General features: G+C 37.5%; 1 protein-coding gene across 4 annotated transcripts in view; it reads right to left on the minus strand.

Annotated features, from left to right (window-relative positions):
* LOC114652147 (uncharacterized) overlaps window positions 1-15,488 on the minus strand; it is a 381,858-nt gene that overhangs the window by 88,542 nt on the left and 277,828 nt on the right. For all 4 annotated transcript variants that reach the window (XM_051927670.1, XM_051927672.1, XM_051927671.1 and 1 more), the window contains exons 5-6: window positions 14,115-14,197; window positions 9,163-9,384 (exon numbers count right to left, since the gene is read on the minus strand). In XM_051927670.1, coding sequence (XP_051783630.1) covers window positions 9,163-9,384; window positions 14,115-14,197 — 305 coding nt within the window. The remainder of the gene's footprint in view (window positions 1-9,162; window positions 9,385-14,114; window positions 14,198-15,488) is intronic.

Consider the following 15,488-nt stretch of genomic DNA (forward strand, 5'->3'; position numbering starts at 1 on the left):
GGGTTTTTGTAAACATTATTATTGTATATTCGTGTGTTCATATAAGTAATATATATATAATCATTCACTGGTGTCTTTGGGATAGTGGTGAATTGTGTGCACATGTATAGTACTGAGTATTTGTCGGCCCTTGTGTGTGTATATATAGATTTATCCACTGTCAATACATCTGCACTTGATTTTACATTTCTGACTTGTAGTACCTGTTATTTTGTCATTTGGGGGAAAACTACTATTTGTAAGGAGTACGGCTTGTTATTAGCTTGAGAATCCTCAGGTTAGCCAAGGCAATAGTCTTAGTTACAATGTTACAAAGACATGCAGAGAATGTCAATTCTGCACTGGCTCAGTAATGGACAGGCATGTCATGAAGTGTTGTCTCCTTCTTTATATTAGTTGGCATAAAAATATTAATATATTAGAACTCTATAAATAATGCTCATTACAAAACACAGACTGTAAGTTTGATCAACAAATTTCTACAAAAAGCAACTGGTTTGATTTTTTAGCAATGGGTCATCAGTTTTAACATTTACAATAATTTAATTTTAGTAAGTTAACATGCACATTTATTCTTTTTAAGAGCTTTTTAGGTTTGTTTTTAAGTTTAATATTAGATATTTTTGTTCACTTCTTTCTTATATGTGCTTTAGCTAGCCTTTTATGTGAACCTTATTTATTCATATTTACTATTTTCTAGAATGGAAGAACACTATCTGCATTAGGAATACATAAGTGACTGTAAATCAGCTTCACCTGCTTTGGTCTAAATGAAAGTGACAACAGATATGCTGGAGGGGCAACAGCAAGGCAACCCCCAAAATGCTCTCTCCTTGTCCTTCCTGATGATAATTCTTTAGCTTTGAATTTTACTGATGTCCTTGTCACTGCTGGTAGCATTAAGTGGTACCTACAGCCAATTCTGTTTGCATAGGCAGTTAGCTCCTCCAGGATGGCACATCTATACGTGCCATTGCAGAGAGGTTTTTCTGTGTCTCCCAGCACAGTTTCAAGAACGTGGTGGATTTTACCTGGAGATGGGCCGATACACGAGGAGAGCTGGACAGGACCATAGAAGGGCATAAACCCAGTAGCAGGACCAGTGTCTGCTCCTTTGTGAGAAGAGGAACAGAAGGACCACTGCCAGATACCTACAAAATGACCTCCAGCTGGCTATTGGTTTGCATGTTTCTGAACAAACTGTCAGACTCTGTGAGGGTGACATCAGGGGTCTACATCCTCTAGTGGGACCAGTGCTCAAAGACCATCACCATGCAGCTCGATTGGCATTCTAGAAATACCACAATTGGCAGCTCTCTGCACAGATGAGAGCAGGTTCACACTGAGTACATGTGACAGACATGACAGAGTCTAGAGACACTATGGTGAATGTTATGCAGCCTGTAACATGATCTAGCATGACCAGTTTGGCGGCAGTTCAGTAATGGCCTGGGAAGGCATATCCTTGGAGGGATGCACAGTCAGAACGGTACCCTGATGAAATCCTCAGAGCAATTGTCAAACCTTATGCTGGTGCAGTGGGCCCAGGATTCCTCCTGCTGCAGAACAATGCCTGGCCTCATGTGGCCAGACTGCGTAGGCAGTTCCTGGATGACAAAGGCATTGATGCCATTGACTGGCCCATACGTTCCCCAGCCCTGAATCCGACTGAGAACCTCTGGGGCGTTATGCGTCAGTGCATCTGATGCCGCCAAGTAATGCCAACAGACTGTCCAGGAGCTCACAAATGCCATGATCCAGACCTGGGAGGAGATCCCCAAGGACGCCATCCACCATCTCATCAAGAGCATGCCCAGATGTTGTCAGGAGTGCATACAGACATGTGGAAGCCATACACGCTACTGAGTCACATTATGAGTTCCCATGAAATTAAGTGTTCCCTTAATTTATCAGAGCAGTGAATCTTCCTTAATCTACTGGTGTCAGTATACCAGAACAGAGGGGACAGACAGAGAAAACTGTCTCTCAAGGATGGTTGAGGTATTTAAAAATAATAATAATAATTCATTACATTTATATAGCGCTTTTCTCAGTACTCTTTTCCATGTCACAGATTAATATTTTACAGTTCGCCCCATCTGAGTTTCATATTTTTATAACCAGAAGATGAGTATTGCCACAAGTATTATATGCTGTGGACTGAGCTCCTTGACATTGTAGTTTAGAATTGACCATTTGGAAACTAACAGTAAACTGGCAGCAATGACAACTTGTGTTTATGTAAAATTTCCATGTGGGGCTGAGCATCTGCAACTTGCACTGCAATTCATTCTTTCAAGAATTTTAAACCAAAGCAGATTTAGCCCTGTCGAGTCACATACACACAGAAACACATTTGCCAGAAGTGTGTATTATTTTTTGGGTAACCTGGCAGTTTAATATTATACCTTGTTTGCTAATTTCTTGTGACCTATATGAATTGTATTTTTTAATGAAGTTGGATAAAAAAAACCTTCCTAGAATGCTGCAGTGAAATATTTTCCACTATAATATGGCATAGATATTTCTGCTTTGAAACTACCAGTAAAGATAAGGGTATAGGAAAATATAATTTTGAGTTTATTATTTAAATACAGTATATACCATTTTATTAGAAGTAGTTACTTCATAATGGTCAGCACGGTAGTGTAGTGTAATCTTTGAAACATTTGTGCTCCAGTTAAAGGTGGCTTGACATGTTAAATGCTTTCCTAATTTCCTGGAATGGGTTAAGTAATTAATATGCACAATGTCAAAATACATTAAAAATAACATACAGTGGAACCTCGGTTCACGAACGTCTCGGTACACGTACAACTCAGTTTACGACCAAAAAGTTTGCCAAACTTTTGCCTCGGTTCACGACCACACACTTGGTATACGAACAAGCCAGTTTCCCTTTCGGTTTGTGTGTGCCGATGATTTCCGCATGTGTTGCATTGTTCTCGGACAGACGTGCGTGCTTGCACTTGCGTGTGTGCGTGCTTTCGCTGTGAACTCTTTGTGCTCTATTTCATTTCCCTTCCGGTTTGTACGTGCCGATTACTGTATTTAAGCACGTGTTCAGCCTCTCCCTGTTCATTGTTCTCAGTCAGAGATGCGTGCTTTACCTGTTAACTCTTTGTGCTCTACAGTATTTCGTGTGCTTTTGCAGTTAACCATGGCTTCTAAGCAAGTGAAGAGTGGTGAGAAGAAAGTGTTACAATGTTACTTTTCTCTTTTTTCAAATGTTCATTTTTTTTCCCTGTGCTTAAAACTCATTTAAAAAGAGTGTTTACAGCGATCGGGTTGTAATGCTATTAGCGTGAACTCCTGCAATGTTACTGTCTTGGTTGGCTTTTAAATAAAGTTCAGATTTGTTTAAATGTTCCTTTTTTTTCCCCTGTGCTTAAAACTCATTTAAAAAAAGTGATTGGATTGTAAGGCTATAGCGCAAACTGCTGCAATGTTACGGGGGGGGGGGGGGCTCGCGTGCTGCTGAGAGAGAGGGCTTGAGTGCTGCTGAGAGAGAGAGAGCAGGCTCGCGTGCTGATGAGAGAGAGAGTATGAGGGGCCAAACAGGCCATAAATCATATATTTTCGAACGTATCCTATTGGTTGACACGTGAACACTATTGTTTTATGAATATTTACTATTGGTTTGCGTATATGCAATAATGGTTTCATTCATATGAACTGCACTGGTTCGTGTCCGTATATTATCGGTTTGTGCGTGAACTCTATCGGCTTGTACACGTATGCTTTTTGTTTGCATATGAACTATATTGAATTGCACTTTATTACTGGTTCACGTGCGTTTGCTATCGGTTTGGAGTGAATTGCATTGGTTTGTGTGCATATGCAATCGGTTTGCGTATCAACTATATTGGCTTGTGTTCATATACTACTGGTTTGCTTACGTATAGCACTGGTTTTTCATATGCACTATACTGGTTTCACGTGGGTAATATATCGATTTCGCATATGAACGCTATTGGTTTTGTGTATGCACTACATTGAGTCCTTGTCAGTCTTCTACCTGTTTTATGTGTGCGTGCTATGCCGGCTTTGTTAAAGTAACATGCTGGATTTATGTGTGCAGTATATCGGTTCTGCGTGCAAACTATATCGGTTATTCACGTGATCTTCAGCGGAAATGGGCATGGCAAGAAACAGGAACTCAGGGGCCGGTAGTGTCATGGAGCGTGTAGAGAAGCTGACAGAAGACGGATCTGGGTTTACTTTAAACAGCGGCGTATTTTTTTCCACACAATAGGTTTGGGAAAGGACTTGGGGTTAATTATTACTATTTAATAGAATCTGCCATTGAGTGTGTAATGAACACAAAGTTGAAGTTAAGTATGTATTTGGTCGTCTTTTTATTCGCTTCCAGCTACATGCTCGCTTGCAACCCACGACTGTACTTTTTCACACAGCTTTTGCAAACTAGTTACTCATTCTAAAGGCAAAATATTCTACATTTACGACTGACACCTTTATCCAATATAACATTTAGTTACTACTGGTTACATTTCTTATGCCCAGCGATACCGCACTGTGCCGCCTAGACAGGTGAAGTGACATGCTCATGGTCACACAGTGTCACTATCAGGACTTGAACCGACAAATGTAGGGTTTAGAGGACAAAGCCCTAACCACAATGCCCCACTGCTTGCACATTTGCAACGTGCATATTATTTGACATGATATGATCGTGTTCTTTGAAAAGCTAAATGTTCCATATTTAGGATCAGTATATGTGAGTTACATCATATTGGGCCACCTTACCTTTCACAGTTTTGTGACAAGACATATGCGTTTTTTAAGATGCAGCCGAGTTTTACCCTGCCAGGTACGAGTACCTGCGTATTTCCACTCCAATATCTGATAAATAGGATTTACTGTGCTATTTAATGGGCATTGTAAAGTGTTAAATCACGTTAGGCCACCTTAATTTTCAGTTTTGTGACAAGACAGATTCCTTTGTTAAATTAAAGTTGTGTTTAACATTTTTGACCTGTGCAGAACCAAAATGTGGAATATTTATTTTTTCAAATAATTGATCAGTTTGTAATGATTCTGATTAATGTACACGCTGTAGAATATTTTGCTATGCTGTTAAAATAGAATAAGAAGAAGTAGCTGACTGCAAGCATATACTGGATGTAGCTAGGATTGAATAAAAAGCCAGCAGAATGTGCACCTAACGTCAGCCCCATGAATATTTCAGAATTACGGAATTTCAGAAAATACTGTTAAAAATAATAACCACCAAGCCCTTTCAGAAACATACAGTGACATGCAAAAGTATTCAATCACTTTAAAAGTCATCTTAATTTTCTGTATGACAAAAGATTTTTCCACGTTTATTTATTCATTCTTTTTAATGTGAACTCTTGTGCTGTAACAATACATTTCCAAAGTCTAAATAAACCATTTTCTGTAGATATTTAACTGAAGAAGAAAAACTCCAAAGTTGGTGTTTGCATTAAGTATTCAAGCCCAACACATTCATACTTTGTCAAAAACCCTTTTGCTGCCGTAACAGCCTTCATTCTTTTGTAAGTAGGCCCCAGTTCTGCACATTGCTCAGGAGTGATTCTGCCCCTTTATTCTTGGCAGGATTTCTAGAGACCCTCTATGTTGGTGAGATGGCACCTCTGAACAGCAGTTTTCAAACAGTGCCACAGATTCTCAACAGGGTTAAGCTTAGGGCTTTGACTTGGCCACTCCAAAACATTCACCTTTCTGTTTTTCAGCTATCCCAGTGTCACATTGGCCTAATGCTTAGGGTCATTATCATGTTGAAAGATGAATCTTCTCCTGAGCTTTCATAGCAGACTGGAACAAGTTCTCTTGCAAAATTGTGTAGTGTTTGTGTCCATCCATTGTCCCTTCAACTCTGACAAGATTCTCAGTCCCAGCACATGAAAAACATCCCCATAGTGAGACTGCCACCACCATATTCCACTGTAGGAATGTTGTTTCTTGAGGCCTGGGCAATGTTAGTGTTACACTTCACATACCTCTTAAGTCTGTCCAAAAACTTCTATTTTGGTCTCATATGACCATAAAACCTTCTCCCACATTTTAACTGGGTCTTTCTCATGCTTTGTGGCAAATGCCATACGTTCTTTTATGTGGACCTTCTTAACAACAACAACAACATTTATTTATATAGCACATTTTCATACAAAAAGTAGCTCAAAGTGCTTTACATAATGAAGAAAAGAAAAATAACAGACAAAATACAAAATTAAAATAAGACAACATTAGTTAACATAGAAAAGGAGTAAGGTCCGATGGCCAGGGTGGACAGAAAAAAAAAAAAAAAAAAACTCCAGAAGGCTGGAGAAAAAAATAAAATCTGTAGGGGTTCCACTCTGGGCATTCTACCTAACATAAATGAAATAGTCCTCTTTGTAGTTAGGGTTCTCACAGAGTCACTTGATGCTGATGATCATACATACTTCTGGCTTTTAATCCATCCATTATTGTTGGAACATCATGGTGCTTTGCTTAAGGAATGGCTTCTTTCATGCTACTCTCCCATAGAGGCCTGTTTTATGGAGAACTCTTGAAATTGTGGACCCCTGCACCTTTACTCCAGCTAAAGATCATTGCAGACGTCTAAGAGTGACAGTTGGATTTCTAGTTGCCTCTCCCACCAGTTGATGTCTCACTCTGATGTTGAGTTTTGAGGGACAGCCTGTTCTAGTCAGAGTCTGTGTACTTTGATGAACCTTCCACATTCTGGTGATGAATACAACAGTGCAAAATGGGATATTCAAACTCTTTTGATATTTTTATAGCTTTTCCCAGTCTTCTGCATTTCAATAACTTTGTTTCTCACATCAGTAGTATGCTCCTTTGTTTTCATTTTTGCAGTGATTGTCCACTAAAGATTACGGCCCTTACAAAGGGGCCTGTTTATATCCAGAGAGACAGAAAGGACTCACAAGTAGCACCTCATCATGTTTAATTAATTATGACTGTTAAATGACTGTCACCTTTGTAATTAATTTGTCATTGGTGTAAAGATGGAGCTTCCAAAGCACAGAGGTTTAAATACCTATGCAAACATTAACTTTGGAGTTTTTCTTCTTCAGTTAAACGTCTACAGAAAATGGTTTATTTTGTCTTTGGAAATGTTTTGTCACAGCATAAGAAAAATACTGAATGAATAAATGTGTATAAATCTTTTGTCTTGCAGAAAATTCTGACTTTCAAGGGGATTGAATACTTTTGTATGCCACTTAATTTTTGTGAAAGGGCTTGGTGATGATTAACGTTTAACATCTGAAATGATCACGGGACTTAAGTTAGGTACACATTCAGGTGGCTTTTTATTCACTCCTAGCTACACATATGCTTGTAGTCAGCTACTTATTCACAAACCAGCTTCTTCTTCAATGTTAAGTGCATGGCACAATATTATACAGCGTGTACATTAATCTGCAAACTGATACATTATCTGAAAGAATAAATATCCCAGATTTAGGACTTGAACAGATTGAAAATGTTACACTCAACTTTAACAAAGGAATCTGTCCTGGGCAAGATTATATTATGTCAAATAATATACATATTGCAGATATGCAAGCAGTGGGGCATTGTGGTTAGGGCTTTGTCCTCTAAACCCTACATTTGTCAGTTCAAGTCCTGATAGTGACACTGTGTGACCATGAGCATGTCACTTCACCTGTCTAGGTGGCACAGTGCGGGATCGCTGGGCATAAGAAATGTAACCAGTAGTAACTAAATGTTATACTGGATAAAGGCGTCAGTTGTAAATGTAGAATATTTTGCCTTTAGAATAAGTAACTATTTTGCAAAAGCTGTGTAAAAAAGTACAGTCACGGGTTGCAAGCGAGCATGTAACTGGAAGCGAATAAAAAGACGACCAAATATGTACTTAACTTCAGCTTTGTGTTCATTACACACTCAATGGCAGATTCTATTAAATAGTAATAATTACCACCAAGTCCTTTCCTAAACCTATTGTGTGGGAAAAAATACTGCACTGTTTAAAGTAAACCCAGATCTGTCTCCTGTCAGCTTCTCTACACACTCCATGACACTACTGGCCCCTGAGTTCCTGTTTCTTGCCCTGCCCATTTCCACTGAAGATCACGTGAACAACCGATATAGTTTGCACGCAGAACCGATATAGTTCATACACAGAGTTGCAATAGGGTGCGCAAGCATAACCAGTATGTTTTGTACGAGAAACCGACATGGAACACACATACAACCAATAGAGTTCAAGCGCAAAACCGATATGTTACCCACATGAAACCAGTATAAGTCGTGCATGAAACCAATATAGTGCGTACACAAATACATTGTTAGACCGGCACAGAACGCAAGCCAATATAGTTCATACGCAAACCGATAACATAAAACCGAAAACCAATGCAGTTCACTCACAAACCAATAACAAACGTACTGGAACCACTGATATACACACGCGAATCAATATAGTTCATATGCAAACCAGTGCTATGCATATACAAACGGATATAGTTCACGCACAAACCGATAATATACGGACACGAACCAATATAGTTCATATGAATGAAACCAGTATTGTAAGCACGCAAACCAATTAAGTATGCACGCAAACCGATAGTAAATATTCATAAACCAATAGTGTTCATACGTAAACCAATAGATTACACACAGAAATATATGAGTTATGGCCTGTTTGGCCCCTCATAAGAGAGAGCGCGTGCAGCTGAGAGAGAGCAAGCCTGCACGTGCAGCTGAGCAGGGAGCCTGGGTGTTTGTGTCAGTGTTATTCAATGTTTTTACATTAGTTTACTATTACACTGTGCATTCTATGGTGTAATTAACTATATTTGTGCTTAAAAATCTTTAAAAAAAAATATATTTACATACACTTCGTGCGGTCTGGAACAGATTAATTGTATTTAGATACAATCCTATGGGGGAAATTGCTTCGGTTCACGACCAAATCGGTTTACGACCAGAGGTTTGGAACGAATTATGGTCGTGAACCGAGGTTCCACTGTACATTATACAGTATATATATAAAAGAAACTGAAAACATAGGTATTATGATGATAAATAAAATATCAAAACTCTCTTCTTTGAAAAACCTTACTTGGTTACAAAACACAATGCAGCTTGATAGTGAATTACAAAAATCTTTACTTGTACCTTCCCACCCAAGCTCATTGCCATGACCTGTATATTCTAATGAATCAGCCTCATCAGGGGTGTCTAAGTCATCAACGTTGATGTCGAGATCATCTGGTGTATCAAGGTTATCATCTGACAAAATGGAGCCCTCACTCTGATCCAAGGATAAGTTGATTTCAGGAGCTGCTAATTTCTTCCTTTGCGGATGTGTTCCATTTACATCCAGAGAGTCAGGAGGATCTGAAAAACAAGACAACATATCACAAGTAAATATGAAGCTCTTTTTCAACAAAATTTTGTTGTGTGCATGGAAAAAAATTAAACAAGATGTGAATAGATGGTCCACCCTCCATCTCACATTAGCAAGGATAATCAACACTGTTAAGAATAACAACCTTCCCAAGCTTCTTTTTCTATTTTAAACCATCCCCATATACAATACATTAACAAATCTTTAAGAGATTAGATTCAATCATAACATTATTTTTTTGGAATTAGAGACATCCACACATCCAAAAAGTGACTCTACAATGCTATAGAGCAGAAGGGGGCACTACCTATACTTTCAATATTATTACTGGGCGGCAAACATACAGACCATAAAGACCTGGGGCCTCATGTATAAACAGTGTGCACACGCAAAAATGTTGCATACATTCATTTCCACACAGGCGTTGAGAAGTATAAAAACTAAACTTTGCATAAATCCATGTACATTTTCATGTCAATCTCATACCATGCGTACACAGTTCTGCAAACTGGCGGCACCAGGCATCAAAGCAGTTCTACTATTTATGTGTGGTTTCCCTTTTTTCATACCATTTTTTGCCCGTACCTGAAGAGATGCAGTATGATGAACCTGACCCTGACTCACCAAATAGATAAGCCAAATCGGACAGCGTTACTTCGTTTGAATGTAATTAGCAGAATATAAAAACAGGTCATCAGATGCAGCATTTATTTTTTTAACCAATTTGTTTATTTGTGGTCAATATTGCATAGTATAGTCCTTATATTCTTTAGTTCATTGGCCACATCTCTTACAGCATCCACTATTGCATTTTGTGACTCCAGAACAGTGTCCGTCAGCACACAGCCAGAGAGTCGCCCATTGGGATTTATAAAGGGGACATGCCAGGAACTTGGCGTATGTACAGTTTTATGGATCTCGATTTTTTGGTGCATATGCACAGTTCCAGTTTTGTCTGTCCTCCATGTTTAAGTGTAAATTCTACGCACAGTGTTATACATGAGGCCCCTGGACATCGACACAAATTGATCACCATATACAAGCCTGGTCTACAATAGAATTAAAATCTTGCAGTACTTCTCTATTTTCCCTGCTCTGTGCTCCAGCAAATATAAACTATCGTCAATACACTAATAATACAACTGCCCTTTATTCACACAGAATATGGAACCAATGTAGGAAGCACTTTACCTGTTGCACCCACTCAAACATACTTAATTTTTTAATACTTATTTAATGTTTGGAAAATGTTTGGGATTAAAACATTCAGAGACTCATAAATCGATAATGTTTTTGCATCCTATGAGCAATTAAGCTTCAAATTTAACTTCTCATCAACACAATTTTTCCATTAATTTCAAGCTTGAAACTTTGCTAAATGGAATGTGCCCAATTTTTCCCACATTCCACCTATTTCTATTCCAAATGAAATATTGGTCAGTCAGTTTAAAGTCCCTTCATTTAGGCAAGATATGCTTCTGAAATTATTAAAGAACAAATAAAGAACTATAATAGAGGTGACAAAGAGATAGGTCAAGTGAAAAGCTGCATTAATATTAGGTTATACAATTATTGCAAAAAAGAGAGGAGAGGGAGACTAGAAGTAGACTCTAATTTGGTGCCACTCAAGGACTGTGTATAAACCTCAGTGCCTTTTCTGGTGCCAGTGTCCTCCAGCCACCTGTTACAAAATACTGGAGAATGGTGACCTTAACCTACAGTGGGGCGCAGTCAGGCATCCAAATAATATAATACAAAGTGAAGCCAATGATTTTCCTTATTGTATCACAGAATTATGGAATTTCAAGCAGTATGCGAAACACCCCATGGTAATTAAGGGTTGCCATTACTGCTCAATGTCTCCTGAACACGGAAATCTTATACTGGTATGATGGAATATGAAATAAATCAGATTATAGAAAATGTTACTATTTAGGGTATGCATACCTGAAGTAGATGAATTGCACCATACACACACTCTACAAAACAAAAGCCATGACTTGTATTATGCAAAAATCAATGGGTTAAACTACTTTTTCGGATACGAGCATACTGAGATGTTGTATGTGAAACACCACCACACCTCTGTTAATTATTTCCTCCCACTCCCTTTAAACTGTGTTCTTCTTCCAGTTGACCTCTGAGCAGTCCTGCTGATTGCTGAAAACTACAGTCTTCTAAGCAGCTCTGTTACAAATTGACCACAATAATGATATTGTCCACACACAGATGGAATGTCCTCATAGAAACTTTTCCACTTTGCCACAGTCACTCAATTGCTGCTTTATGAGAACGTCTGGAACTGACTGCTTCAAGTTTTAACTTTTCAGCAACTGTCCCCTCCTCAATTGAATGCTGAGATGTCCGTTTTGCATACCCACTGAACTGGACAAGGCTGCACTCTTCACCACCCAAACCCAATACTTTTTTCCAATGCTTATTGGCTAATGAAAATCAGGAGACGTAGAAATTTTAAGCTCAGGGTACTGTTAGTAGGTCCCCCAGCAGCACACAAAGATAACCCAGTGCAGTCTCTGACTGAGTCAGTAATAAACACAAAATTGGATTACTTCTTTTTTTTTTTAAGAAACTAACTTTTGACAAACACATTTAACATAATTCAATTCAATTTCAAGCAATTGTATGATTCTTATTTTTTGCAGGTAAAAGCAGGTGGGGTGATGCCCTATGGTCCATAGTGGGCAAAACTCCACTGCCTAATATGAATGCTAAGCTACTTGACTGCTAATTTGAAAATGAATAATATGATAGCCAATAAGCAAAACAACTGTACAGTTTCCTGTGTGCCAGATATATTGTGGCATTATTTTATTAGAGCAAGGCTAAATAGACATCAGGGTTCTCTTAAGATTTAGTAATATATTAATATATGTTTGCATTATATGCAAAAAAAGACTCGGCAATTGTAAGAAAAACTCAGCAATTATATTAGTACTTTAGTATTTGTAATTACTGAATTATCTTGTCTGACATACCAGTACATATGAAGAGAATTGCTAATTTAAAATCTGTTGATCTACTGGTCTTCATTTCATAATTTCACGTTCTATAAGACAGTCTACCAAATATTCAAACCTTTGAGGGAAAATTTTTAGTTAAGCATTTGCAACACAGTGAAGTAATTACTTTGAAAATCATTACCACTAGATGGCATCCAAGAACCAAATTCAGCACATGGTTGCTTATGCTGAGCGTTCAAAAAGGATGCATTGTTCAGAATTCCAGTCGCAGAATGCATTCTTGCATATTTATGTATTGTAAATTCAAATAAGCAATCAAATAGGAAGATGGCATTATATAAAACTCATAATCTAATTATTCCTACACCTATGTGCTTATTTACTCATAAAAATAAAGCAAAATGAATGCCAAACCTGAAAATGCAATGGACATAATCTGCTTCATAATACAAGTATTTACTGCTAGCTAGGGGCTTTTTGCTTATTTACAACATATTTACAACATACCTAAAAACTATGAAAGTTATGAATGCATTAGTTATACTGTATATCTATCCACCTTTTTCCTGAAAAAAATTTGGCCCAGTTTAGGTTTATGAGGTGAACAAGAAAGTGCTTTTTCTGAGATTCAAACCCAAGACTCCAGATGTAAGAGGCAGCAATTCTAAGGCCCTGAAAGGCCATAAATTTTACTTTGAAATCTGTTACTGAACAAGAATATACATACACAGATGCAAGCAGTTTACAGCAAAATTTCACACAAATGCAACAGATCCTCTGCTTCCCTCGTTACTTTCCCATTACAGAACCACAGAGTCACAACCAGCACCGGTAACATCAGGAGGAAAACAATCTAAATCTGAATGGAACCTGCGACCTAGTTGATCACTGAGAACACCCATACATATACTAACACAGTGCTAACAAGAATTTACAAATTAACATGTGCAAGCTTTGGAAAATGTTGTTTTTGCTAAAACATTTGCTTAATCACATACAAAACTTACAGACTGATATATCTAAACTCACAGGGCAAATAACCACCTCTTTCTCTGGAGCCATATCATCAGATAAGGTAAAAAGAAAATAGTCTATTATAAAAAAAACTGAACTTCACAAAAACTTTTTATAAAAGTTTGTGTCACTTTATTTATACATCACGCTACCAGTTCAGAAGACAGAGTTTAAGTTGTATCACAGTCTGCACTGTTCATTGCATATCACAAGTGCACTTCCTTTTGATGTGGCATCAGATGGAGTCACTCCTCTTTAATGTTTTTCTCATTTCCAAAGAGAGTTAGCATGGTATCAAATACACACATCATGTTCAGTTCTAATCTAGCTAAACATAATGGGCTCTGCTAACACGAAACAGAATCATAAACATTCTATAAAGAAGTTACACCACACAAAAAGCTGGGAACATACTAAGACTAAAAGTATAATGCAGTTTTTCAAACAATTTCTTTTGACAAAATTCAACCACTCATTTTTTCAGTTTTAATAAATAATTTGTATGAAAATAAAAATGATACATTAGTTACAGAGGCAAAATGACATGAGCCCTAATGAAGCACTTATTGTACTGGGAAACCATGAGTCCAACTGCTATTGCACTTGTACTTCTCCAGTCGGTGTATTCATGTCAAAGTTTTTTTAGCATTCTCAACAAGATGAAAATGGTGCATGATGTTTTATTTGTTCACATGCAGCATATATAGTCATACTTAAGAACCCACCTAGTCTGTTGTCAGTACCATCGGGACTTTGCAGATCCTCTTCGTAAGAAATGTCCATTCCCACATTCTCTGGTACAGATCTGCTTAGAGGATTTAAAATAGAAAACTATTAACCATTATATGGTGTATGTCCTTAAATAAAAAAACTGTCATTTGCATTACTCTGGGGAGAATATTGTATATCCTAAATAACACGATCACGTCGTTCTATAAAATGTATTGGCTCATGCCCCCAAACTTAAACCTAAACTTGTCATATATACCATCATTAAGGGGACAACAGACTTTTAACAGAATAATAGGACTTTTAAAAGTTTGTAAATCATCCATAACAACTTTGTGTTTCATCAGGTTTGTGAACAATGATTTTCAAAACAGATGAAAAAGAACACAAACAATATCACTTGGAAATCTTCATGTGTTAAAAAGCTAGCTTGACAAAGTTGATGTCTTTTTTGAGAGAATCTTAACTGGATACAAAGCATGGATCCACCACCACATGCCAGAAAGCAAACAAAAAAGCCTGGAATTAAAGAATCCCATATTTCCTGTCTTGAAAAAATGTATAACACAACCAACTGCAGGAAAAAAAAACTGGTTAATGCAGTTCTGAGCAAGGTTATTATAGTTTTGCCTTTTTATATTAGTTTTTATTTCTATATTTTTTCAGACCTTACTTGGAAATTCAGTTTAGTTTTAGTTTTCCTTCATTGTGTATTTTTAGTTTTAGTTTAGTTTTTATTTCACAAAGACATTTCTTTTTTATTTTTATATATATTAGTTTCAGTTTTAGTTTTAGTAATTATGGCATGGAGCGCCTACGGAGTTAGTTTTGTGGCAATATCAGACAGAACTGTACACTTAACAGATTTGGATATGAGCTTAATGTTCGTGGAAGCTTACTACACTGACTGGTTTACTATCTGGTTTTGTTTTTGTCTGATAAAAACAAGCATAATCAAAACTAGATACTGAATATGAATAATTTTATCCAATTTTATAATTTTAAAAATATTTTCTCATGAAAATCACAGGGGCTTAGGAAGAATAGGGCTCTTAGACTTGAATCAGTGTGCAGAACCCACCTAGCTGTATTAAGGGAAACAAAGACAAACAAGCATGTAGTGTCAACGTTAGAGGTGGCGAGTCTTGAATAGCCTACCATAAGGACAGTAAACCCATAAAGAGCAGGGCAAGAGTAGGTAATAGGAATACAGACAGGCACAAAACAAAAGAGAGAGCATTCTGAGATTAAGAACAATATATACTTTATCTAAACTTGTTTATCCAGAGCAGGATCTCAGGAAACCTGGAGCCTACCCCAGCAGGTTTGGATGTAAGGCAGGAAAACTAGCTGGTATGCAATATGTATGG

Source organism: Erpetoichthys calabaricus, chromosome 5 (assembly GCF_900747795.2).
Source record: "Erpetoichthys calabaricus chromosome 5, fErpCal1.3, whole genome shotgun sequence".
NCBI classification, from domain to species: Eukaryota; Metazoa; Chordata; class Cladistia; order Polypteriformes; family Polypteridae; genus Erpetoichthys; species Erpetoichthys calabaricus.